The sequence below is a fragment of the Hesperophylax consimilis genome, unplaced genomic scaffold (assembly GCF_061612785.1).
Source record: "Hesperophylax consimilis isolate HC1 unplaced genomic scaffold, BYU_Hcon_1.0 scaffold_125, whole genome shotgun sequence".
Taxonomy (NCBI): domain Eukaryota; kingdom Metazoa; phylum Arthropoda; class Insecta; order Trichoptera; family Limnephilidae; genus Hesperophylax; species Hesperophylax consimilis.
Window position 1 is genome coordinate 56,832 of NW_028301348.1, and position 26,682 is coordinate 83,513.

Below are 26,682 nucleotides of genomic sequence, written 5' to 3' on the forward strand. Positions count from 1 at the left end.
CTACTTTCGCCTGAAGATCGAAACAAATGAGAGGCAACTTTTTTGCTACTTTCACGCCAAAACGAACCTAGTGTCCTATGCGACTTTAAGTTCAAGTGGTCGATTTTCGCCTAATTTTAAGCGACCAAATAAAAACAAAGAAACTGTGTATTACTATATATATATATATATATATATATATATATATATATATATATATATATACTAGCTTTTTGCCCGTTGCAGGCAACTGATGGGTAAAAATTAATCGCGCGGTGTAGTATTTGAATGTAGATGAGGCGAGGGTGTGGGACTGCAAATTTTTAAGTAATGTGAATTTCCCCTTTAATAACGCCTGCTCGCGTCCCCTTAAGAGTAACATCCCAGTTTTCAAAAAGTATGTGGGCTACGCTAGGTTTGTGTAGACTGGTTTGTGATTTGATTCAAATACCTATTTTCCATGTTATTTTCTGAAACAAAAAATTGCCCCTTTAATAACGCCTGCTCGCGTCCCCTTTAGAGTTATATCCCAGTTTTCAAGTAGTTTGTGGGCTACGCTAGGTTTGTATAGACTGGTTTGTGATTTAATTCTAATACATATTTTCTGTAACAAAAAATTGCCCCTTTAATAACGCCTGCTCGCGTCCCCTTTAGAGTTACATCCCAGTTTTCAAATAGTATGTGGGCTACGCTAGGTTTGTATAGACTGGTTTGTGATTTAATTCTAAAACCTATTTTCCATGTTATTTTCTGTAACATAAATTGCCCCTTTAATAACGCCTGCTCGCGTCCCCTTTAGAGTTATATCCCAGTTTTCAAGTAGTTTGTGGGCTACGATAGGTTTGTATAAACTGGTTTGTGATTTAAATCTAATACCTTTTCTCATGTTCTAACCTAATCTTACCTCAAAAACACGCAAAATTTAAAAACTTTTAAAAATGTAATATGTATGTTTGCATGTGAATGAAGCAATGAATGTGTGACCACAAATTTATTCAAATGTATGTATGTTTGAATGTATGTGCCTAAAATTAGCTTTTTGCCCGTTGCAGGCAACTAATGGGTAAATGTACTAAGCCATTTGATGTTTGGGTGTAGATGAGACGAAGAGTGTGGGACTACAAAATTAAAGAAAGAAATATACTGATCATTTTTTCAGTACGGGATGACAGTACCCATATGTAAAAACTTTTAACTGAAAAAAGGTTATTTAAAAAAAAAAAAACAATTGAATAAACCGTTTTTAATAGTAAATTACTTTCCCAAACGTCTGTGCTCCTGGTAGATTACAGCGTCACCGAGCTAATTTTTCGCAGAAATGGCTTTATAAGAATTATCATTAATTTAATAAAAAAAAAAATATATATGCAAAACGAAATATGTTACCTACTGGTTAAAAAAATAAAGAGATCATGCTATGTATGAATGGCTCCCGGGGCGACGGTTCTCATGACCGCCACCCTAAATTAAATGATTATTATTAATCGCGAAATGCAAAAACCTTTAATAATAAAAAAATCGTTACTTCAACCTACTTAATATTTATAACGCAAAAAAATTATTCGTTTTAAAAAAAATCAGAATGTGAATGAAGCATTACCTATGTTATTTTTGATTATTAAATGAAAAATCTTTATCATTGTATGTGGACCCAATTTATTGGAAAACGTTTTTAAGTTTGATTAGCCATAAATATTTTTCTCAAAACACTGGTTGTTTATCGATCATCGATCTATTTTATCATCGATCTGTGGTTTCCATAGACTGATGTCTTAGTAGCATGATGGAACTCAGGGGCATTTAACTAAGCTTTGGCCTCGAAACTCATTTGAAACCGCCACGCCCACCTCAAAATTCTTATAGAAAACGAATAATATGGCTAAAAGCTCAGATCTCATTGGTGAGAACAGAAGGATTGGTTTGATCTCTCGCTCTCTACCATAATGACTCGTGTAACAGAAAGAGATGACGGAATTTTGACGTTTGACAGATGTTTGACAGTTTCAAATCATTCAAACAAAGTGGTTTATTTATACACGCGGGTTGTCATTTTCTGCCGAAATACTATCATTTCCGTCGAAAATATTGCGTGTTAAAGTTGTTCGTGATAAAAATACAATATAAGCCAGTATAGTGTTAGCGAGTTACAAACATATTATATTCAACCTACCTACGTAAGTTCAAGTTTAAAGTGAATTAACAGTTTTAGGTTATTCGTTCGGTTTTTTGAACAATGCTTCATACTTGACATTATGTCTTCCTCCACAACGTATAAATGTTATTTATTATATCGATAAACTTATTCATGTTATTGATTAGTGTTATCCTGTATTATCTTATTGTTTTGGTGAAATTAAAGATTTTTAATCATATGTAACCATGAGTTCATGAGGCTGAAAAATGTCGGAATTTTTCGTCGTACTGTCGATGTTTTGGAAATTTTCTTCAGTGTTTTTGCAAATTTCTTGTCATTTTGGGTTTCTACTTCTCAGATTAACAAGTTTCATCTTAAGGAAATGCACTGTAAAAGTTTATTTTCTTAGTCAGATGAACCTTTCCCTTGGAAAACATTTCGACATTTTTCTGCTTCAAGGACATTTTTATTTTTATAATAGTTTTTTTGGGCTAGTGAATGAATAGAGTAGGCTGAGAGCAATTATGTTGTCTATGGTCGCATCTTTTTTTAAATGGCCTTGAGTTTCCTCTACCTTGTCTACTGCTTTGCTCCGCACGGTAGGTACTGCTTGTATATCTGTGGTTAAGTACTGTATAATTCTGTTGGATACAAAAAGCCGGAAGATATCGATCTAGAGAGTGGTATATTTATGATGGAACTCATCTTATAACTTTTTGTTTATTGATTGTCTACTCTTCCGGTCGCCTGAAACGCTTTCTGCCTTTTCCAGTGCGTGCTAGTACAACTGGAGAACAAATTGATTCACTCATTTTTGTTTAATTTTCAAAATTACCGTTAATAACTCAAAAAATCACGACCAAATCAACTTCAAAACCACTCACAAAAAACGTTTTCCTTGTTATGGTGTCCATTGCACAGAAAACAGCCCATTGATTGGTTAAAAAACCAATATGGCTGCCAATTCCATGGCCCTTATTGGTTGTTGAGTACGTTTTGAAAACAAACGATTTTGGATTTAAGTACGTTTTGAAATTGAAGACGATTTTTAACAAGCTATAACTAAGGATTTAACCATGTTTTGGCACTGAAATAATATTTCAAACATAGCTGTGATCCAGGAGAACGTGTTGGCATTTAAATCTCAAAAAAAGTCAAAATGGTGGTTAAGTACCTTTTGATTTTCAACTACTCAAGTAACAAGTTGCCTAAAGGCCGTCTAGCGACTTCCAAAGTGATGGAACGAGTGATCAACGACAAACTGCTCACATACCTCGAGAAGAACAAAATTATCAACGACCGTCAATACGGATTCCGGCGGAACCGCTCGTGCGGTGATCTTCTCGTGTATGTGACGCATGTTTGGGGGCGGTGCCTGGAACGTCACGGTGAGACCCAAACGGTCGCACTAGACATATCCAAGGCCTTTGACCGGGTCTGGCACCGAGGAGCGACAGAATGGCTCCTCGTCACCCGGCAATGTAATACGAGTCTGTTGGTAGCGTTCGGTTATGTTCGGTAGAACTCGAAGCTGCCCGAACGCAAACACCAAACACCAAATATCAAAATATCAAATAAAAAACGGGCGCCCTGCCGAAGAAATATGCGCAAATATGTGATAATATCTCAAATATCTCACCAAACACAAGAGCATTGTCTCTTTATAGTGAGGAAAGGCTACTTTCATTTCTATTGTTTTATATCTTTTTTTATCCTGTATACTTATCTATGTAAAAATATATGTTTTCAAATATTAAATAAAAAATAAATTAAAAAATATGTTGTGTTGATTGCGGAATCCATTCCGTACAGGCGCCGAATGATGTAACGAACAATAATTTTCGGCCTTTGAAGCTTGAATAATGAAGCTTGGAGTTTTGAGATTTGGATGAGGAGGTAAGAAATACTTTTTATTTTTGCACTGACGGGTATTCAATAAATGCATTTAAATAAACAACAGGAAATTAAGAGCTTGGAGAGGTAAAATATTATCTTTAATACGCCTGCTGTGTCTCATTCATGCAATCCTCATTGTAAATTGCAAAACATATTTAAAACGCGTTCAATTTGTACCTTGATATACTACCTTGGACATCTTAGTTTCTGTTTTACACAATGTCGCTTATATTATAACACCGCGTATCTCAAAAAATACGAAATTATCTTTTTCGACTATATTTTATATTTCTTAATTTTTTAATTCTTTGATACGCGTTGTTACCAAACTTCGTACAAAAGGGTTGGTGATTGATAAAAAATTGTTTGTAGTTTTAAAATAAAGTCGGAAAAAAATAATTTCGTATTTTTTGAGATACGCGGTGTTATAATACAAGAATCTGCTCGACAGAGATAGCAGCATTGATCTCCTACACGGCGTGAGACTCGAGGAACACGAGCGGAAAACCCGTTTACAGTTGATTTTGCTCACTGCCGGCATCTGTCTTTCCTCCTCCCCAAAAAATTCAAAACAGATAAAAGCTTTTATTGGCCTATGCGCTTTATCGCGGATTTTTCTGCCATAGCCGCACCCTTAACAAACTCACTGGCTCTAGAAATAAAATAAATAAATAGAGAGTAATATTTCTTGGTCTCCGGAGGCGGACAACTCTTTTAAGAAATGAAAGAAGGCTTTAATTTAATTGCCCTGATTTTTCACTGCCATTTACTATTCACTGTGATGCAGGTAATGTGGGCTTAGGCGGTGTACACACACAATTTTTTGAAGGAGAGGATCACCCGGTTCCATACTTTTCTAGGTGCTTTAATGCCCATGAGCCAAACTGCAGCGTGACGGAGCGCGAACTCCTAGCGGTTTTAGATTCGGTATAAAGTATTTGAGCCTGTAAGAATGATGATTTTACAAAAATGTAATATTTTGTTATTGATTCAGGTTCATGCCATAATTATTAGTAAGATTCCGAAATTTCAGTCCGTTCGGCGCAGTAGAGCGTGAGAAAAACGCTTTCAAAGTTCGGACCCAGGTCTTGCATTTGTGCCCGTAAGTATGATGATTGTTCCAAAAATGCTAATTTTTGCTGATTTTGTAATTGATTGGACTTCAGACCATAATTCTTAGTAAGAATCTAACATTTCAGTCTGTTCGGCGCAGTCCCCGAGAAAGCCGCATTTGTGCCCGTAAGAATGATGATTCAAAAGATGCTACTTTTTGCTGATTTAAAAAATATTTTCTCCTATTAAAAAAAAAAGCCAAATAAATAGAGAAGTTATTGGTACAAGCATGCATTCTTCGTCCGACAGTTCTCAGGAAAAGTAAAACGTTTTTTTATTAACTACATTCTATATTAGGTGTCCCCTAAAAGAGTCTACCTATATAACTCTTCAAACTCGTGGCAGAATTGCTACTTGCTTGCAATGCTGACAAGGTTTATTTGTTTTTATTTATTAATTTTACACATTAATTTTTTTGTGATTTTCTCAACTAATATCATGCCCATATTGCATTGGTAGGTATCACGATGTATTAGTTGAGTAGTGGGGAGTAAAAATGAAATTAAATTATTGTCTTGAATCTGACAAATTGAGGGAAGTATATTAGAATACTCTGCATAGACTAAATTAGACTAGACACGGCATAAAAATAAAAATAACCCCAACACAATTTTAGTTTGGTTCACGTGCACATTTATGAAAAGGCCCACGCACTGTGTCGCAATGCGAAATGGGCACTATGCATTGCGTTTTACCTTTTGTTGGTCTAGTAGACTCTTCTAGAGTAAGCTATTTTGCTTCTCAGCTATGCTGGGCAGGTTCATTTTTTCAATCACAAAAATAGCCCAGTTCCAAATATTTAAATTTGAATTATGTCCATATTACAACACCTCTGACAACAAATTCTCCGTGGTTTCGCTTACGAGTTTGAACGCTTGTACAAGGAGTTTAAACAGAGTTGGGTTGTTAAGTTCATCTCCATATTTGTGACGTACGCTACGTGGCGTTATTTTTAAAATGAATTTAACTAGACAGGGCTAATCTAGATACTCTGCCATCCGGCCGTCCTTTCCCCATCCCCTTTTCCATCCATTTCGACTTGTTTCCTTCTGCCACGACCAAGACCTTTCGGTGACATTCTTTAAATATTTCATTCAACCTCATTTTTATCAATTATTTCTGATTATGGCAGACACTAGTGTGTTTGTGCCCAAAGCTCTAATTATATGGCTATTGCGCTAGTACTTCCAAACATAAATATAATTTGTGAAAGTGTTTAGCAATCTGGCAATACTTCATTTACTGTCAAAAATGTGAGAAGACAATTTCTGTATATTTGACAAATGTCATAATACTCAAACTTTTTTCCTTAATACACTAATTTTATGCTATATTGCTTAGGAGAATATTACTGGACAATTTTTCTTTAAAATAGACAATTTCTAACAGAATTTGGGTGAGTTTGAATTCTTTGTTCAAAATTGTTCGAACACACGTTTTGTCGGATTTGGTCTGTATAACAACAAGAAAAAATACGATCATTTATAGCGATGCAATAAGGATAATTTTAAAACAAGCCTTTACACTATCCATTTTTTTATGGACCCGAGCGATGTGCACGACTACAACTAGGGTGACTGGTCACCAGAGATGTGCTTTATTTCAAATAAATCCATTTCAAATGGTTTTGGGTACCCATTTTGCACACCTCTGCTGGTCACTGACCAAGTCTCAGGGTTCTAACACCGCCTTCGAATAGTGGGTAAACTTGTCGAATTCCGCTGAATACCAAGTGCTATTTATAATTTTTGTGCATATTAGCATGAATGGAATTCGACAAGTTTATCAAATTTTGTTATAAGTTCTCCAGGTTTTGTAATATAGTGTTGAGGATGTGTATTTGCAGACCTTTACGTAATGATAATTATTTACCTCGTAAACTATCGCTGTCACACTTTTAGGTAAAGATTATGGATATTACACTTTGTTTCAACAATGACTACAGAACACAACATAGGTTCTTAGTTTGGATTATATTTAAATAATTTATGCATATTTAAATTGAAATTATACTTTCACCTAACATTAATCCATACTAAAAAAAGGCCAAGATGGCGGCAAAGGAATAGTTTTATAAGGGAAACTTTGAACTTTGATTGAATACAAATGGTATTTTAATGCGTCTTTTACCATCTCTCCCGACGTATATAGTTGTTTCATGTAGGAATTAAGTTGAAACGAAGTATAATTTATGGAAATTATACTTCGTTTCAACTTAATTACTACATGAAACAACTATATACGTCTGAAATATAGATTATGGAATCTGTGCCTATAAAAATTAAGGTAATTAGGTGTCTATTTACCAAACATTCGAACATCGCATCGTACGCTGGACCGAAATCAGTATTTTTGATTATTCAAAGCTCAATTCGATGGCATCATTTTTTGGCTAAAAGGATTATGAACTACTCTATAATAATACCGATGAGAACACAAATTTGTATATGTAAATATATGCCAAACTTATCTAAGCCATACCATTCAAATGACATTAACATTGACGGCCACCGTGGTCAATGGATAAGGCTCTCGAACCAGGTAGCTAGAGGTCTCGGGTTCAAATCCCAGCTGTGCAAGTAAATTTTATGTGATTAATTTGCGTTATTTCACAAATTACTCATTTAAAATAGTATATAGAATATTTGCGGCAAGTTCCAGAGTGGAAGATACTCTCAGTGTCGCCCAGGTGTAAGACCACAATTCAGAATTGTTGCTTGAAATGGCTTTGGCCGTGTTTGGTGAACAGATCTGAAAAGCCAGGTACTTCCCCACCTTCCTCTTCCAACCCCAATTGGGGATGCCGTATTCCACTGGCTCCAGACGGTTGGGAGCAGTTTGGAATCTTGCGAGATTTCAAATTTAAAACATGATTCAATATCTTAAAATCAATTTTGAAGAGATTCAAAAAAAAAATCTTTGTTTGTCTCGAAATAATGGTTTATGGATAGTCTTAGTTTGGTTTTAGTATTATGTACTTGCTGTGTATTGCACACTGTAAAGATATAAAATGTTGTTGTCCAGGTTTGAGATGCCATGACTCTGATCCAGACGTGCCCGGGACAGTACTGCGGGCGCTCGCAGTGGGAGAATGGCACGTGGGGCGAGTGCGGTGCCTGCCCGCGGGGCTACCGCGCCAGCTTCTCGGGCCACTGCACCCCGTGCGTGGAGGAACTGCTGCTCTACGACTGGCTTTACCTCGGATTCATGGCCCTCCTGGCCCTAGTGCTGCACTGGTTCTTCATCGACATTGTTTACAAGAGAGAAAGGTATTGTCCATTGCCTAACAAATTATTGTAAAAGTTTTACTAAAACGGAGATTCAATAGATTTAAGCTAAATCTTACTAAATTGGAGATTCAATAGATTTAAGCTAAATCTTACTAAATTGGAGATTCAATAGATTTAAACAAAATCTTACTAAATCGGAGATTCAATAGATTTAAGCAAAATCTTACTAAATCGGAGATTCAATAGATTTAAGCTAAATCTTCATAATTGGAGATTCAATAGATTTAAGCTAAATCTTCATAATCGGAGATTCAATAGATTTAAGCTAAATCTCACTAAATTGGAGATTCAACAGATTTTAGCTAAATAAATAAAAATTCTAAAAATGTAGCTCTTCTAACCTAACATAAATATATTTTAATTTCCATTATGATGTATAAATTTATATCATTCAAATTGTAAGTATCTACCTATCAGTAGAAAGATAAATTGTCTTTAAAATAAAAATAATGTAAGTATGCAAATTTACATAGTATGGTATAAAAGAAAATAATAATATTTTTATTAATAGATGTATTTAAAATTTTTAACAATAGCCAAATTCCAATTGGGTAGGATCGACATTTATTGAGTATATTAACTGCTGTAATGTCAATTTCAGAGAAATGCCTATATGTCCGATTGTGTGAGTGATTGCCACTAGAAGATCATAGAATGCATTGTCATCCACAACGAGTTTATTTGCCGAGGTTCAGCTCGATTGGAAGTCGGAAAGTGGGTTAGTTTCCATATCATTCAAGAAAACAAGAGTGAAATTCAAATAAATGTACAATAGCGCCTGTTGCTTTTACGTCCAACAGATTACCCTGTTTTTCAAAAGGCATGTTTTTACCTATTACAGGTGACATCTATATAAGATAGGTATATAAAAACACACTCGTACTCAAATGCAACGTTGTGTCAAAACTTCAAAGCAATCGGTGTAGAACTTTAAGATTTAAGATTTTGAACAAACGAACATTGATATTTTTTATTTATATAAATAGATTATGCGGGTAAATAAAACTTAGAAAACTAAAAATTGTATTTTAATGTTTATATTTTAGCTTTCAAATTTGTAGTATCTCAAAAATGTGTGTTTTGGTTTGGTGAGTTTTGCCCCAACGGCGATGAAATCATGTAACTGACAAACAAGCAGTATCAATGCTTACCATTTATGTAGCAGCATTAGCTCTGTCTGGATAGTCCACGCAATACGCACGTTTCATACCCAACTAGCAAATAAATGATTAAGCAGTCAAAATAGCAAAATAAAGTGTATGAAATCAATTGTGACTCTAATAACACATTTGGACCCTCCCATCAATGTAATTAACTTTCTAGCTAATTGGGAACAGCTCATGCACTAGCTTCTTGGTATCTGGACATAGTTGTTAGCTCAGAACTCGCTACGAAGCCTTCAACGCATGACGAGTGCAAACAAGTATTGAGCAATGGTTTGAAATATTATTATACATAGTTACAATTGATTTTGTTGGTTGGGAACTGCCTCGAAAGCTAGGAGCACAGTGTGTGAACAGGGCTATTAATGCAAAATATGTCCACATTCCAAGAGATTCAATTTAATTGATTTGATGAAGTTCCACTCCCAGCTTCAATCGCCACCTGATAGCCATGCACGTGTGTGCGCTGTTTGAGGTGGCCATGGCCTGTGTTATCACGCTGCTGTTCTCCGACCCGCTGGGCTCGCTGAGCGTGCGTGCCTGCCGCGTGGGCGGTCTAGCTGACTGGTACACCCTGCTGCACAACCCCACGCCCAACTACCAAACCACGCTGCACTGCACGCAGGAGGCTGTCTATCCTCTGTGAGTACTTCTATTAAGTGTTTTATTTAAGTGATCTTGGCTGTCTGATGTTCTCCGACTGGCAGACCGCGCAAGAGTCCAACAGATCCCAACCGTCTGTAGCCAGAGACTATGGCATCCCCAATTGGGGTATGTTGTGAGGCTGAAGGTGGTGGAAGGGAAATGAGATGGGGAAGAGGAAGGTGGGGAAGTACATGACTATTCCGATCTGGTCACCAAATACAGCCAAAGCCATTTCAAACAATGTTTCAATTCTGAATAATGGTCTTATACAAGGGCGATACTGAGAGTGTTTTCCACTCTGAAACGTGCCGCAAATATACTTTACGTTATTTTAAATGAGTAAATTGCGAAATAACATAAATTAATCAAATAAAATTTACTAGCGCAGCCGGGATTTGAACCAGCTTGCTAGTCGAGAGTCTTATCTCTCGACCACGGAGGCGGGTCTTACAATATATCAAATGTGGTGTGTTACAGGTACACTCTGGTGCTGATAATGTATGCGCTGTGCATAGCGCTGCTGCTGCTGTACCGCTGCGTGGTGTTCGCCACCTTCCTGCCCACCGTCTCCATCCTCGCCGTCTACTGCGGTCTCTACTTCCTGCCTATCCTCATATTCATTCACGCCGTGGGAGCGGGACTCATCTGTGAGTAGCATTGCAATCAATGTTGGTTTCATATTTTCAATGAAATTACTTTTTTATTTATGGAATAAAAAGCTTTGTACCCCCAAGTTACTTGAAAAAATCCTTAATAAAAAATAACTTAACCACTTTGTGCGGAAAAGGTAGTTCTACCCATTCCATCTACTGGTGTTTGATAGTGAGAAGGGTAGATCTATATTTAAAATAAACATTACTATTTCTAAATAATTAAATTTTAATATCAAATGTGAAAAATGTTGTCAAAAATGCTAACCAGATTTTTACTTAATTTTTTACTCCAATCATATAAAAATTGTTTTGTTTGGGGAATTTGTAAGACAACTGTAAATTCACTTTTATCTCGTTCATTTAAAAAATAATTTTTAAACCGATTGTTACGATAGCGGTGTGAAATATGAATTATTAATTTTGGCAATTTTTAGGATTTTATTAATGGATTTCAGTATAAAATTATTATTTCTCTATCTAATGTTAAAAAAATTACGTGTTTCTGCATGAAAAAAAGATAAAAATATTTTTATAAAATATAAACGCCCGGTCATTTATGACCCTCAAACGCTGGAGGGGTTAATAGCGTAAAAGATATTGCTATCCGATATTTCTATATGAATATTGTATACCAATCTCTTTGGAAAGGTCCCAACTATACTTTCATAGCTGGGTATGGTTAGTAATACGTAGAAAATTACATTCAAATTTGTACATTATTTAAAGCTAAATCTATAATTTTGTACGTAACCTTTTATTTCACCCGCTACACATTGCCGTCAGCGCATGAACTGCCCGCTTAATGTGCGTTAACAAACGGATTGCAATCTTTTGAGAACAGGCGTCAGGTGGGAGTGCTGTCCTTGTTCTACCGGTACTTTAATGGAAGATCCTACAAGGACGGCCGGCATAGTCCAGTGGTAACGCATTGGACTGCCATTCCGAAGGTCGCGAGTTCGAACCCAGCGTGCGCAAATAAATTTTATTTGATTAATTTGTGTTATTTCACAATTAATTAATTAAAATAATATATAGTATATTTGCGGCACGTTCCAGAGTGGAAGATACTACCAGTATCGCCCTGGTGTAAGACCACCATTCAGAATTGAAACGTTGCTCCAAATGGCTTTAGCCGTGTTTAGTGACTAGATCTGAATAGCCAGGTACTTCCCCACCTTCCTCTTTCCCTTCCCCACTTACCTTCAGCCTCACAACATCCCCCAATTGGGGATGCCATAGTCTCACTGGCTCCAGACGGGAGCAGTTGGGACTCTTGTGAGGTATTCACTATAAAATAAAAAAAAAAAAAAAAAGGACCTAGTGTCATTGATGGCTTCGGCACCGGATACACGCCAAACATGCATTGACATTTCTACACGGTTTAACATTTGTCAGATGAGAATGGGAAATAAATCTATATCACAAAGTCACTTAATGACAATGAATATTGTAAAATTGCAATGATTACTTTCAGATTACTCTTTCCCCTACATCATCATCATCTTGTCCATGATGTCGTCAGCGTCGCACTTCTCTGTAAAGATCGACCAGTCTGTCGTGGCCATGCTGGTGTCCTCGGTGACGGAAGTGCGCAACGTAGTCATCCTGCTGGGCCACTGGCTGCTGCACGCCTACGGCATCGTCTCCATCACCGGCCTCAAGGACCCCGTCTTCCACGGGGCTCTGCTGACCCTCGTGCCTGCTCCTGCTGCCTTCTACATCCTCACCTCCAGGTTCACTGACCCCATGAAGATCCACAATGAGTGACGGTTACCCAAACGGAAGCTCAAACAGCCGCAAATCAATTGTCACACTACCAGGCTCTTGTTAACGCTCTTTAGTTTGATGTGAAGGAAGTTGTTTATAATATTTTTCTTTGGTTTGATGTGAAGGAAATTATTAAGGATGGATTATTTCTCAGAATTTGAACAATTTGTCAAAATTAAACGAGTTAAAATTCAGGTTATTATTTCATCATGGGCTTGTCGTTTTACAGTACTTAGATAATAACAGAACTTGAATATTAACTTTTAAATTTGATGAATTGTTCAAATTCTGTGAAACGACATTATAAAATAGTTTCTTAAATAAATAAACCCTTGAATGGACTAATCCTACTTATGACGTTTGTAAGCTGTTAAGACAAGAAAGTGAATAGTAGGATTTACACATACGCTTCGGAATGAGCGTTCCGTGCGCCCCTTCAGGCGTGTAGAAAAATCCCACGATGGCAGCGCTGTAAACCGTTATACTAATGTAACTTTATTTTTCTACACGCCTGAAGCGGCGCGCGGAACGCTCGTTCCGAAGCGTACATGTGGGAGAGCCTAATATGTAGATGTAGTTTATGGAATCCAGTGTTTCTCCAATGTTAAATGTACATGTGTAAATATTTTATGGATAATAAAAACATATTTTTATCAAAAAGTGAATTTAATTTAATGCTAGCCGACGGCGTTGCTTGACTTTTCTCTACTTTCTATAAAAATAATATGCATGTATTATATTTATAAACCTTCTGGTAGAAATTCTGTAAATGATACTGAAAATCAGTTGTGTAATTGAGAAGAACTAAGCGCACAAACAGACACGGATAGTGACTTTATTTTAGTATAATAGAGATATCATATTCACTCCCTTGCAATACTGATAATGACAATGTAGTGTTAGACCCTTTTTCTACAGGGATACACAAGTATCTGATACTCAGTGATTTAAATATCTTGGCGACCACTGCCATACAACATGTGTGGAGGTTTGTTCACAGACACACGTCGGTGATGCCAGTCTCTCGAGACCAGCCGGCTAAAGTCGTTACCACTCGTGTCATCGAGACTTTAAACATAGCGGAGCAATGAATATGATAGTCTCTTCTTCAGTTCATTCAAGTTCTCATTGCTTGTCAGATATTTTATAAAAATGCGTGTGCTTTAGATCACATGCTAGGAACAAAATGCCAGCATCAGCAGAGGAGCGAGTGAGGTTACGAAAGCTAGTTATGACGTTTTGAGAGATGGTGGTGATGAGGGTCTTTTGATTTCAGTAGCGACGTGTATGAACTATGCGTGTCAAGGTGTTTGCGACGTGAATACACAACATTAGTATCGGATACTCGAGTATTACTGAGGAAGAAAGGCCTAAAATAAAACAAAAAAGAATATTTAAAAAAATTCTTGCGGGTTCAATTCTCTGTTAGCTAAGTCCTGCAACAATTTCATTTGATGGTAGTAGGAGGAATTTAAATATATATTGGTTGGGCAGCATTGTGAGGCGGGTTGAGATAAGGTCTGTAGGAAGGAATTTATTAATGCGTCTTAATATGGTCTTGACGAGGCCCGGATTATATGAAGGAGGAAAAACAACGAGAAAATACGAGTCGACCTGCACAAAAATGAGTCGAAGAAACTGCCCATTCTAATGAAGCCAATTTCAACTGTGTTCCGCTCATGCCTGTCGAATTTCACGCACTAGTGCTCCGGGGATCAATGGCTGTATTAGAATACCTGTAGAACAAACTCAGCATGCCCACAATGCGTCTGTGCAGTAGAGATTACCAGGTTATTTGTATCTTTCTCTAAAATAAAGTGTATTAAATTTCCTTGTATTTGGACCATAGTTTTTGCAGGTGTACATAAATATTCATACAGTAAGTAGGATTGAAATAAGATACTTTTTTTACTACCCTAGTGGCAGACTTTTAAGTGAGAAGAGACAAGTTATCAAGGAGAGATTAAAAAAATGTATCAGAGAGCCATATATCAATTAGGCATCCACGGTGACTTACTCCAGTGGATCACTTCATACCTTAGGAGTAGAATTCAATGTGATTCAGTTGAAGGAACTTAGTCCAGCTTCTTTTCAGTGCCCTTTGGCGTACCTCAAGGTTCTCATTTATGGCCATTATAATTTAATGTGTGTATTCATTATTTTAGTAGTATGCAGAACAAATTGAAGTTATAGACTACTTGCTACAACACGGCCCAAGTAGGACAAATCAATAAAATATTACAAAAATGTAATCTTCTAATATATAAAGGAGAGTATCTCTTTGTGGCGGACAGGCGCGGGTGGCGTGGTTTTGTTTTTTATACAAATCTACAGTTTTATTCCGAGGTTAATGAAATTTAGCACACTAGATCTTTAAAACGGTGACCGGATAAATCATCAAAATGATAATTCATCTCATCTTTAAAGTCATGGAAAGTGATGAAACAAAAACTTTATTAACTGGGTTAAGTAGGTTAGGTTAGGTTAAAATTTTATTTTTTTTCATCATTTTTAATGACTTTATATCACGTTTTAAAGGTGTGTTGAATAGTCACTGTGTTGAGTTAGCATGGAACCCTTTAAAACAGTTGGGAGGCCACTGTCTACATTAGATTTCGAAAAACCACCCCATCCCCATTCCCCACCCCTTACAGCAGGCGTTCAAAATAAGAAGAAAATTACAGTCTACACCTGATTTTGAAAAACTTTACATAAATCCCGGGGACTTCAGTTGTATATTATCTATCTAGAAGTACCACGTTCTGGCTATGTTTTTTATACAAATCTTGTTTTATCCCGAGATTGATCATACTTTACACACTTGACCTTCAAAATAAGAGGACGGTCACTATCTACATAAGATTTCAAAACACCACCCCTATGAAATTGGATGACATTACAGTGGTTAATATACAAAATAAATTTCAGTGCTGTATATTACATATGAGGAGAGAAATAAAGCACACATCGAGGCTGTTGAAAACCTACGATAAAGAATTTCAGTGACTATCATATACAAATAGGTCTCATAGCAGAAAATACAAGATTTGACAAATACAATAAAACAAAAATATTTGGTTATCCATTACATTGTTTAATTCAATGAACACAATAATAAAATTACATAATAGAATGAAAATTACAAAAATATAGCAATTAATCTTAATCTTTTAAACACAGTTCTGAAATCTGTGCAGCAATAAATTAACTAAATTCAAAGATATTATCTTACATAAAAATAACTATTTCATTTATGGTAGGTATCAAATTCTATAAAAAGACTCTAGCTTTAAAAAATTACAAAAACTATTTAAAACCAAATACAAATTAATTGAAAAATAATTTATTGACTTAGAAAAGTTTAAATTTAATTGAAATTTGTGCAACAAGTGACAATTTAATTCAATTTACAGAAGACAAAATTAAATAAAGTTAATCTAGGAAAACAAAATGTTACATACTTAAAATAAATTGAAAAGGTACATAAACAATATATTATGTAAATTAATCATCTAAAATAATGAGGCTATTAACAAAAAACTTATCCTGGTATTTCAGTGTTGTGAGAATGTAATGTTAAAATAATCTTTCACAGTGTAGAATAATGGTGATTGGTTGGTAAAGGAACTGAAAATATTTAAGCGCAGGAAGCGTCGCAAGAAGTTAATAGCCCTCAGTGTTTTTTTAATTTTTTTAATGGTAACATTTCAACCATCGCCCCTCACATCAAGTAACAAAACATAACAAGTCAATATTATACATATCTCTCCAATATTATCTTTTAAATCTCTACTCTAATTAATTTCCGAAATGTATCAAGAATAACTATTTTCACAATATTTCAAAAATGATTCTGTTTGTTAATAAAGTAACAGAATTTTTCTCAGTATTTTCCCAAGTAGATGGCACCATATTAGCCAAAATACAAATCATTATTTAATGCAATGTTAGATAGGTACAGAAATAAGTGTGTCGCATTAAAACCAAAACTTTTTGCAAATACAACAGTCCCAATCGTTTGAAGCCAGTGAGATAATAGCATCCTCAATTGAGGTACGTTGTGAGGGAGAGGCTGTATGATGTTTTGTATACTCATTTGCTTCTCTGTGCACATTTATATTGGTATTTACTTGCGCTATTTTCTAATCAACTAATCTCATTTATTAATGGGGGCATGATATTCAGGCTAATATGGTGGTAGGTAGTATTTAATTTTGATGAATTGTTTGTAAAACTTTGAAAAAAGCATATTTGCTTTGATATTCTAAAATACACATGGAAAAGTCTTCTTTTAAATTACATTTCGACGGCACCCTAAGAGGCCTTACACACCTCCCTGTAATCGAATGCGATTTAGGGAGTGGTGGTGGGGGTAAAATTGGCATCTTTTCCACACACCCGTCCCTGCCCCAGTGTTAAACTGATCATGCAGCAAAGCAACAGCGCTTTCTTGAGTGCAATTATGTAAAAAAAAAAAAAGATTTGGGTTAAGAATTGATTGGTGAATCGCTCGCAAGAAAACTAACAAAATCAACATGATTTTACTACACACTGGGTGACTCAACACGGTCCCGATTTTGGAGTTAGTGCCGATTTGTCTCACGCGATGATCAAGGAAGCGATCTAGGGTGCTCCCCACCACTGCCCGATATTGCCTCCGATTGCAGGGAGGTTGTGTAAGGCATTTAAGATCCATATAGTCAAAAGTTGACATTCTTAAAAATTTGTAAGTGCACAGTTGGAACTATGCATAATAATATTTCCGAAATGCTGATATGTTAAACTTACTCTTACACATATTATGTAATTAATGCCTAAAATAAATAATAACATACATTTTTATGAACAACATAAGTAACGCAGCTGACGGCAAAACTATTGAAGAATGTCTGAATTATTATATACAATTGAGAACAATCATAACTATTGTGCTGTGGGAAAATATTGTTACATTTTGGGAAAAACTAAATCAGTTTGGAGTCCAAAAAAAAAACCTAATAAATTGCAATTTTGAATTTTTGCCTTGTCTTACTCTATACATGCCGTGATCTATGATTTAAGGCCTGCGCTAATGTAAATGTCAAATTGTCGTCATTTGTTTTTCTACAGACTAATCAATGATCAAATAGCGTTAGGTTAAATTGAAACAGTTATAAGATAGATTTCCATTATTACAAAGATTTCCGTCACCAATCTGAATTTTTGATGTTTGCAAGCAGAAAATTTGTTTTAATATATGCATATCCTCATTTGAGTACTTTATTTTAAAATATGTTATTTTATATTGTTCTTTAGATATCTGTCTACATTTCCTATACATGTACACTAAGGTAGAAATGAAATTAATATTGTCACCTGTATTTTATTTTTTACCAAGAATATAAGTGAACAAGGCAGAAAAAAAAAAATAAATATGAAAATGTATCAAAAATATAGAAAATTAATGTTTCTATGATAAGTTAGTAAAAACATGGCATGTTGATTCCTTCCTAGCAGAAGAAAACAGAAATTCGACTGTGATTCTAAATACAACTTTAATCACTTTTATTTCTAATTTCTTTTGCCGAATAGAAGAATAATTATGCTTATTTTTTAATAGAATAGTTAGTATTCTGCCATCATAAGCAAAAAGGCAGCTGGAAATTTGCAAAGGTCACATAATAATAATAAGTATATATTAGAATGTGAATTTTGTAGATTCCCAACTATTTTTTTGCTTATGAAGGCAGTACAACTATACTTGGATGCAGTTTCAACAAAGTGCATTAAATATTTATGTTATTTATTGGTTGAACAACAGAAGATATAGGTCTAGGATTAGGGCAGAGACTGACTGCGGAGGATCGGAGCAGGACGAGAAGGACGAGAGACTGGAGGCGAGTGGTGCGGAAATTGACTGCAGTCGCAGAGGACATTTGTAGTGGAGGTTAAACCCGACCCAGACCCCGCAGTACCATGAAGCTGGATGATGATGGTTCATAGAACAAGACATTTACTTATACTATTTTACTATTCTGCTTAGTGCAATGTAAAGATTTTAAAATGAATTACAGATAGAATGTAAATATAACTTTTTTTAAAGTAAATAAATCTCAGATTAATTATACATATTAAGACAAAATTTTTACATTAATTTAATGTCTACATTGGACTCTCACAACATTTATTCTATTTCCTGTAGTTTTAAAGCAGACTATAATCTGGTTTCTATTAAATATTTACAAAATACTATTCAAGAAAATAAATTTGTTAAAAAATATTTTCCAACAGTATTTTAACCGAACCACTTTGGACATTATTGATCATAAAGTTAAAACTACAAAGAAGAATATAATTTTAGAGTGTCATTCTAAGTAAAACACTGAAATGTATCGAGTATCAATCTGCAGAATAAGTAAGCCAAAACAGATATAAGATTGGTTAAATTTAAATAAACCCACATGACTTTATTTATATACATTAAAAATGTTAATTAGGCTATTATTTGCATTTTAGATTATTAAAGAATCCATAAATTTTAAAAACTTTTTTGCAGATGATGTAAGAAAACTCTTGGAATTTAAAATGTGTAATACGACAAGTGTGTAATACCAATTAAAGTGTGTAATACCAATTAAAATGTGTAATACCACTTAATATGTGTAATACCACTTAAAATGTGTAATACCACTTAATATGTGTAATACCACTCAAAATGTGTAATACCACTTAAAGTGTGTAATACCAATTAAAATGTGTAATACCACTTAATATGTGTAATACCACTTAAAATGTGTAATACCACTCAAAATGTGTAATACCATTTAAAATGTATAACACCACTTAATATGTGTAATACTACTTAAAATGTGTAATACCACTTAAAATGTGTAATACCACTTAAAATGTGTAATACCATTTAAAATGCATAACACCACATAAAATGCAGTTTTGCACCGGTTAATGAAAAATGCATCTTAAGGGGAAACTATTAAAATATATCAGTATTTTTTGCATCTATTATTATATTTGAAACGATTTACGTAGTTAGTCATGTCATTGATAAACACTTTCACAAAAGTTGTATTTTTATTATTGTTGGCTATTTCCTCATACTGCAGAATGATCCTCAATTTGTCATACAATAGTGTAACATGCCACCGAGCTTCAAGCCTTATTCACCTGTTTAGAGACTTATATAAATATGTTTACCCTTTCAGTTCATTTAGCACTATTCATATTAACATCACAATTTTAAAGCTTTTTTTCACAAAATCAACTGTCGCATTGTTTAGTCATTGCAACAGCCAAAATAAGTAATAAAAAAAATATAACAAAATTGGAATCACTCCAGTTCAATTAAGTTCCTATCACAAACGTTACATTCAATCATCGATTCACTAATCAAACATAATTATTGCGGAATCAAATTCTCTTTATAAAAAGTTAAACATACACACCTAAGGAAGATCCCTCTAGTAAAATTAAAAAAAAAAAATGCTTTCAAATCGTATAAAGTTTCAAAATTTAGGTCTATTTGACCATTTTATTTGTTAAATTATAAATCAAAGGGAATTTTGGTTTGTTACCATTTTGTATCAATATAATTGCGTCTTAGATTAAGCCTTTACTGCTAACTTAACTATGTTTTATGACATGACGATATCAGCAGAATTTAAAAGCTGCACCTATCAAGTTACGCCAAGCGTCTGAAGCGAGCAACGTGTTGCAATCGCACCGATAGCGCACTAAAGTTCTCTGGAAAACTTTTTACCATCTAGTTGTGAGTCCAGAAAACTTAGCTAGATCTGAAAGCAGCATTAAATATTCACACAGACAGAAGCCAAAATAGGTACCTATCGCATAGTCACACCATCTATGTCAATAGGTACCTATCGCATAGTTACACCATCTATGTCAATAGGTACCTATCGCATAGTCACACCATCTACGTAAATAGGTACCTATCGCATAGTCACACCATCTATGTCAATAGGTACCTATCGCACAGTTACACCATCTATGTCAATAGGTACCTATCGCATAGTCACACCATCTATGTCAATAGGTACCTGTTGCATAGTCACACCATCTATGTCAATAGATACCCATCGCAAAGTGACACCATCTAAGTGTTTTAGACTTTATAAAATTCAACGGCAATAATTTTGAGAGCAAAAATAGACGATTAATTTTCTTGTGGCGGGAAGCCTAAAAAGATTAGCTTTTTTTTAGTAACACCTTTTCCATCTGGCACCTTTAAATCTTAAAACAAAAATGGATAAATTGTAATAAATATTAAAAATCCATTTAAGCTATAAAAATGATCTTGAAACGGCGCCGCTTATCAGCTTTTTTTATCAGAAAGTAAACAACCGGCCTAATTCAATATGGTTTAATGTCTGTGAACCGTAAACCGTTAAATAATAATATCTTCATTTGTCAATTGTTGAAAATATTCCAGGTAATATTAACACTAACTGGGATAACATAAACCAAAAATGAAAGAATCAATACAAAAGCTGACAGAAATATAAGTAATAAGTACATTCGTTTCTAATATTAGGCCGGAATTTCGATTGGTGCAATATGGAGGCTTCTTTTTTATTTAAAGTATATTACTAATTTTCGATTTTCTAAATTGTAAAATGTTATATTATAGTGACATCTCTCAAGGTGTTCTCTTTTTGGTAAAAAAAAAAAAAAAGAATTTTTCATTAATTATTTTTATATGAAACAACAAAAAGTGAGGTGATAGTAACATTTGTAATATATGTATTTAATAAAATCCGTGAGTTTTTGCATATTTTTTAATTATCACTTTAGTCATAAAAAAAAGTTAGGTAAAAAATGGAAATTTAATATTTCAATACTCATAATGTTTATTTCTGATCATAAAATTCGAAAGCGTATTTTATCACCTTTCAAAAACAGTTTTTAGTTTTCGGATACAATCATTTTATTTGGATATTATCGCAAAACGGAATTACTCCGACCTTCTGACAGTATTCGCCAGAGGCCTGAGGGGTTAACATAATATTTATCATAAAATGTAGTTCCAAACAGTTTTTGCGAGTATCTCGAAATAAACAAATATTTTCAGAGCAGGTTTTGTAACTCCACAATTCATTTCAGACCTCTAAAAGAAACAGCAGCTCACAACGTGATGAAGATGTAAAAAACAGATCTTACCGCTTGGAAACTTGACCACCGCTGTCATCGGATATCAATAAATATTGTCATTCTTTTACTAAGAGTTACTTGAAAGTTAGAGAGAAATGTTCATTTGTTCTGTTTATGGTAACGTTCACTTTTGTAAATTATGTGGCATTTAAGCTTACCATCCGTAGGAAATGAAAATTGGAAACAAGATTTCAGTTGTGTTGCAAGTTGCAACCTGCCAATATGTATAGTGTTGTCAGACTGCAATATAAATTCAAGCTGCCGGTTGAAAATTTAATTGCGAGTAAGTTTCAATGTAAGTAGCATAAGTCGAAAGTTTAAATATAAGTTGAAAGTCAAACTTCAAGTCGAAAGACCAATTGCAAGTTAAAAGGCAAGTAGAAAATATTGGATTGGCGTCAATAGGTTGGTTGGGATGACGAGTATGGATGGTTGCTTTCTGCGAGTCAGTTATTGGGTCTCCCGGCAGTACCTCTGACGCTGCACGCTGCGGAACTTCCTCCTCTCGGCGGGTTGAGCGCCGGGCAGCTTCCGCATCACATCCGTCCGGGTATCCAGGTTCTGCTGCGGGTCATACGCCGGGCAATCTGACTGCAACACACACACAAACTACCTTTATTTATATTCAACACACATATGCAGAACATCTATATAAAGCCCCAGTCTGATTGTGAACACCATAAAAGAGTCACAAATGTCAGGACTATGGTGGCCCTGTTTATTTTATTTATCTATTATTATCTTTACCTGTTATTTATGGAAGTGGTGGTGTTGACTGGGAAGTGGGCTCATCCATCTTATCTAATACACTCACTATCTCTAACCTTTGTTTATTTTTCAAGACTTGATAAATCAACATGTATTTCAATTTTAAATGTTATCAATTGAACTATTTAATATTGTTTAATGAAACAATTCTCTGTTCTAAATTTTGTATTAATTTAGACTGGTGATATGTAGTGAGCAAAATGTGTGCATTTTTAGTTAACTTCTTACATTTGTTAATAACAAAATAGTCCATTTAATATATGTTTAAAAAATATAACTCAATGTTATTTATGGCTTTTGTCAGGTCACATCCGACTTCAAAAACGACAGCTTTAATTTTTATTTTATTAGATTGTTCAAAAGTCAATTTGTCCGTTATACAAAAAATGCAAGTGTTAAAAACTTATATTTAAATTTTTTCAATAAATTGTGCTGTTCTTTTAAAAATACAATTAAAACGTTTGAAAAATACCAAAGGTCTTGGAATACGTTCTGAACCAAAAAAAAACTCTATGCAAGTTTAGTAGTTAATAATTTAGTAATATTGCGGGGTAATTTTATTACTTGTAATTAATTGATCTGAAAGAAAACTGACCATAAGACTCCTAGGCCCTAGATTTTCTGGTCCAAGAAAGAATTTTGCACTAAATATGTCCAAAATATGCAAAGTTAAGCAATAAAAAAAGGCCTGACGGGTGGAGGGGGGGGTGGGATGTTAAATTCAAACATGGTCATCTCTACTACTAATAGTAAAGACTAATCTTTTCAAATTTCCAAATGGAACTCATTCCAAAAATAGCGTGTTTCCTCAGAAACACACAAATATCCATTCCTAATTTGAACAGCTCATATTTTGAACAATTAAATGACTATATGCACTGCCATCTTTATTAAGACAGACCAAGCTGTAGAAACTGCACCGACCATTAAGAGGTTTTGGTTAAAGCGACTTCTTGCACTGGATTTAGCAGATTTAATTTATTTATTTAGTCATTTTCGGGAAATAGACAGTTTACATTTAATCAGTTTGTACATAAGTATTATATAGTAAAATAAACTAATTATGGATTTCCTCCTTGTGACTTTAACTGAGACAGCATAATATGGAATAAGTTATTGAAATTTGTGAGAAAGGAAAATTAATTAAAAAATTTATACAAAACAAAAGATAATATAAAACGAAAAATTTACAAAACAATACATTTATAGCCATGGAGAGAGGTTGTAGATATAAATCAAATCATAATAGAGATATAAACATTATTCACAAACCATCAGAGAAATATTCTTTTATGGAGTATTTTTTGGTAAGTTCGAAAATGAAAATATCAACCTAGGATAATACGCTATTGTAATTAGTGCATAGTCTGTTCAGGTAAGAATTCTGCTTTGAGTTCGTTTTGCTTTGATCAACCCTGAACAGGACACAAGAGCGTGTTGAGCGCAGGTAAATTGAATGGAATCTTGTTTAGCAACTCTGGGCATTGAATATTATTGTTAACTACTTTATACAGGAATAGTGCATCCTTATGATGCCTCCGTACACTCAGTGAATTTTAGTACTAAATCCTGCTAAACCCAGTGCAAGAAGTCCGAAAACAGGTCTCTTTATCTGTCAGTGTAGTTTCACCAGCATGGCTTGTATTAATAAAGATGGCAGTGCTATATGCATAAATGATAAAAAAAAGGTTCAAATATGCACTAATGACCAAAAGGTTAAAATATTATGCATTTATTGCCGGCGTTTATTGACGATTAAAATAGGCACAAATGCAAGTACATCACCTGCCTCACGAGAGGATGTCTGTTTTTATGCATACAATCTGGCTAATATTATCTCTTTAGTGTTTCCTTCAAAGGATTTTTTGATTTAATGTCAAATAAAAAAAAAACAAGATTTCTAGGTTAGCTTACGTCATCCCAGTTCTCGTCGGATGGGGGCACGTAGGGTGCGGGCGGGGGTACCACAGCGGCCGGGCGGCTCTGGTCCTCCACGGAGTAGGCAAACTGGTCAAACCCAATGCGCTGCGGGCATACCGTCACGTGGTACTGGAATAACATCCATCATTAGTAAATACTAAGCATCCTTAGGCGTAATATACAGTCTAACAAACAAATTGCTGTACATACATAAATATTAGTAAACATGTCAAAATCAAATGGAAAAATTGGAAATGGCTGAACACATCTCAAAACCAGAACTTCTACTATAAAAAAATAAGGCAGATAGGTAATACATAAACAGATTTTAGATGATATTTTCATAATCAAAAATATTTATTTTATATTGTTATAATTGTGAATTTCAGAATACTCTCGAGGTATCTATAACGATCTAAATATTTCTTATTTTTGAGTTGACGCAAAAAAATATATTGTTTTAGAAACTAGATAAAATTATCTTTGAAATGTTTTTGTTTTAAAACTCCATTTCCTTACCCATAGTTTGTGAAGACTCAACAATGAAGGTTTTTCTACTAACAGCCTGACTAAAAAACGTGGTGTAAATATTTCGCGGCGCTTAAGGTCAGAAAATTATAGACCAATCTCTAAATTAAATGAAATGGGTAAACTTTTTGACATAATAGTTTTTGATAACATTTTTCCTTGTAAACGACCTCATATCAAAAAATCAACAGAAACCAATCTGTACGAGTTTGTTGATACAGTCCTTGTTGCTATGGATAACGGATATCAAGTGGATGTGGTATACACAGAATATTCCAAAGCCTTTGATAAAATTCCCCACAGTATCTTAATTGAGAAAGTCGAAGTAATAGGTATATGCGATGACCTCCTTCTTCGGTTAGCCTCTAATCTCAGCAATCGCACGAAAGCAAAGGTTAAACAAACATTCAACCTTACAAAGGTTCTGCTCTAGTTTCGTCCCCGTTACCTCGGGAGTTCCCCAAGGATCTCTTCTTGGCCCCCTCTTATTAAATATTTTTATGAATGATGTTAACAAAGCTATCAATAATTCTCACCTGTATGATTGTCAACATCATTAACTCCGAGACGGATTGTATAGAGCTCAAGGACGACCTGGACTTTCTGGTCAATGTATTGTTTAAAAAAATTACCTTCTTTTGAATACAGATAAATGTAGCATCATATCTTATTCTCGAAAGAAAAATACAATATTCTATCCCTACATAATTAAGAACAAACTTAAATAGGGTAAATGTTACTAGAGATCTTGGAGTTCTATGAGAACTTATAATCTCCTTCCATTTAAGGAAGGACATTATTTTCACTTGTTTTTTTTAAATGTAAAGCCGCACTAGAGTCCCAACTGCTCCCAACCGTCTGGAGCTAGTGAGACTATGGCTTTCCCAATTGGGGTATGTTGTAAGGCTGAAGGTAGTGGGGAAGAAGGGGGAGAGGAAGGTAGGGAAGTACCTGGCTATTCAGACCTGTTGACCTGGCTAAAGTCATTTCAAGTTTCAATTTTGAATGGTGGTCTTACATCTGGGCGATACTGAGAGTATCTTCCATTCTGGAATGTGCCGCAAAGTGCTATATATTATTTTAAATAAGAAAATTGTGAAAAAACATAAATTAATCAAATAAAATTTACTTGCCCACGCTGGGATTTGAACCTGTGACCTCTGGCTTGCTAGTCGAGAACCTAACTCTTCGATCACGGAAGCCTCTTGACCTTTTTTTGATTAAAACAGTTGGAAAGGAACACTTGGAAGGTAGGAGTACCTAACTGAAATAAGTCAATAACAAAATAATGTAGAATACTTATAATGCCTTTAACTTCTCACATTTCCTATATATTCTGATGGCAGTATGCTACACTAGCACCTCCTAGGGGTGCGAGTTTCAATCATACATTTGAATGAATTTTATGCCATACTACACTAGCCCCTCTAGCGGCCAAAGTTGCCAACCAAAAGTAAATACTGCTAATATTTTACTGGAGTTGGGAGTATTATTAACATTCTGACGGCCTTCGTCAGTAGTCAGAGAATAATATAATGAATTATAGCAACTTACCTTCAGTTCCGGCTCATTCAGCCAGTGGGTCCTGTCGAAAGGGCAGTTCACCTTTGGTAAGTTTGGGTGCGCCTTGCGACACTTGTCCAGGTGAAACTGCATCCTGGCCG

At 34.8% G+C, this 26,682-nt stretch overlaps 2 protein-coding genes across 3 annotated transcripts; one reads left to right on the top strand and one right to left on the bottom strand.

Annotated features, from left to right (window-relative positions):
• Positions 1-6,372: 6,372 nt before the first annotated feature.
• LOC149408672 (JNK1/MAPK8-associated membrane protein-like) lies at positions 6,373-13,300 on the top strand. Of its 2 annotated transcripts, none has more exons than XM_089650536.1 (5): positions 6,373-6,518; positions 8,147-8,391; positions 9,993-10,217; positions 10,698-10,867; positions 12,348-13,300. In XM_089650536.1, exons 2-5 carry the CDS (start codon positions 8,159-8,161, stop codon positions 12,638-12,640), a joined length of 921 nt encoding a protein of 306 aa, XP_089506662.1. In that variant the 5' UTR covers positions 6,373-6,518; positions 8,147-8,158; the 3' UTR covers positions 12,641-13,300. The 2 variants fall into 2 exon arrangements, with proteins under 2 accessions (XP_089506662.1, XP_089506663.1); XM_089650537.1 differs by having other exon boundaries at positions 10,005-10,217.
• Positions 13,301-15,874: 2,574 nt separating this feature from the next.
• On the bottom strand, positions 15,875-26,677 carry LOC149408673 (uncharacterized; the record flags this gene model as incomplete). Its single annotated transcript, XM_089650535.1, has 3 exons — positions 15,875-22,393; positions 24,485-24,619; positions 26,573-26,677. Coding segments are annotated over 3 exons (381 nt in total), but the record flags the coding sequence as incomplete, so codon positions are not given.
• Positions 26,678-26,682: the final 5 nt, after the last annotated feature.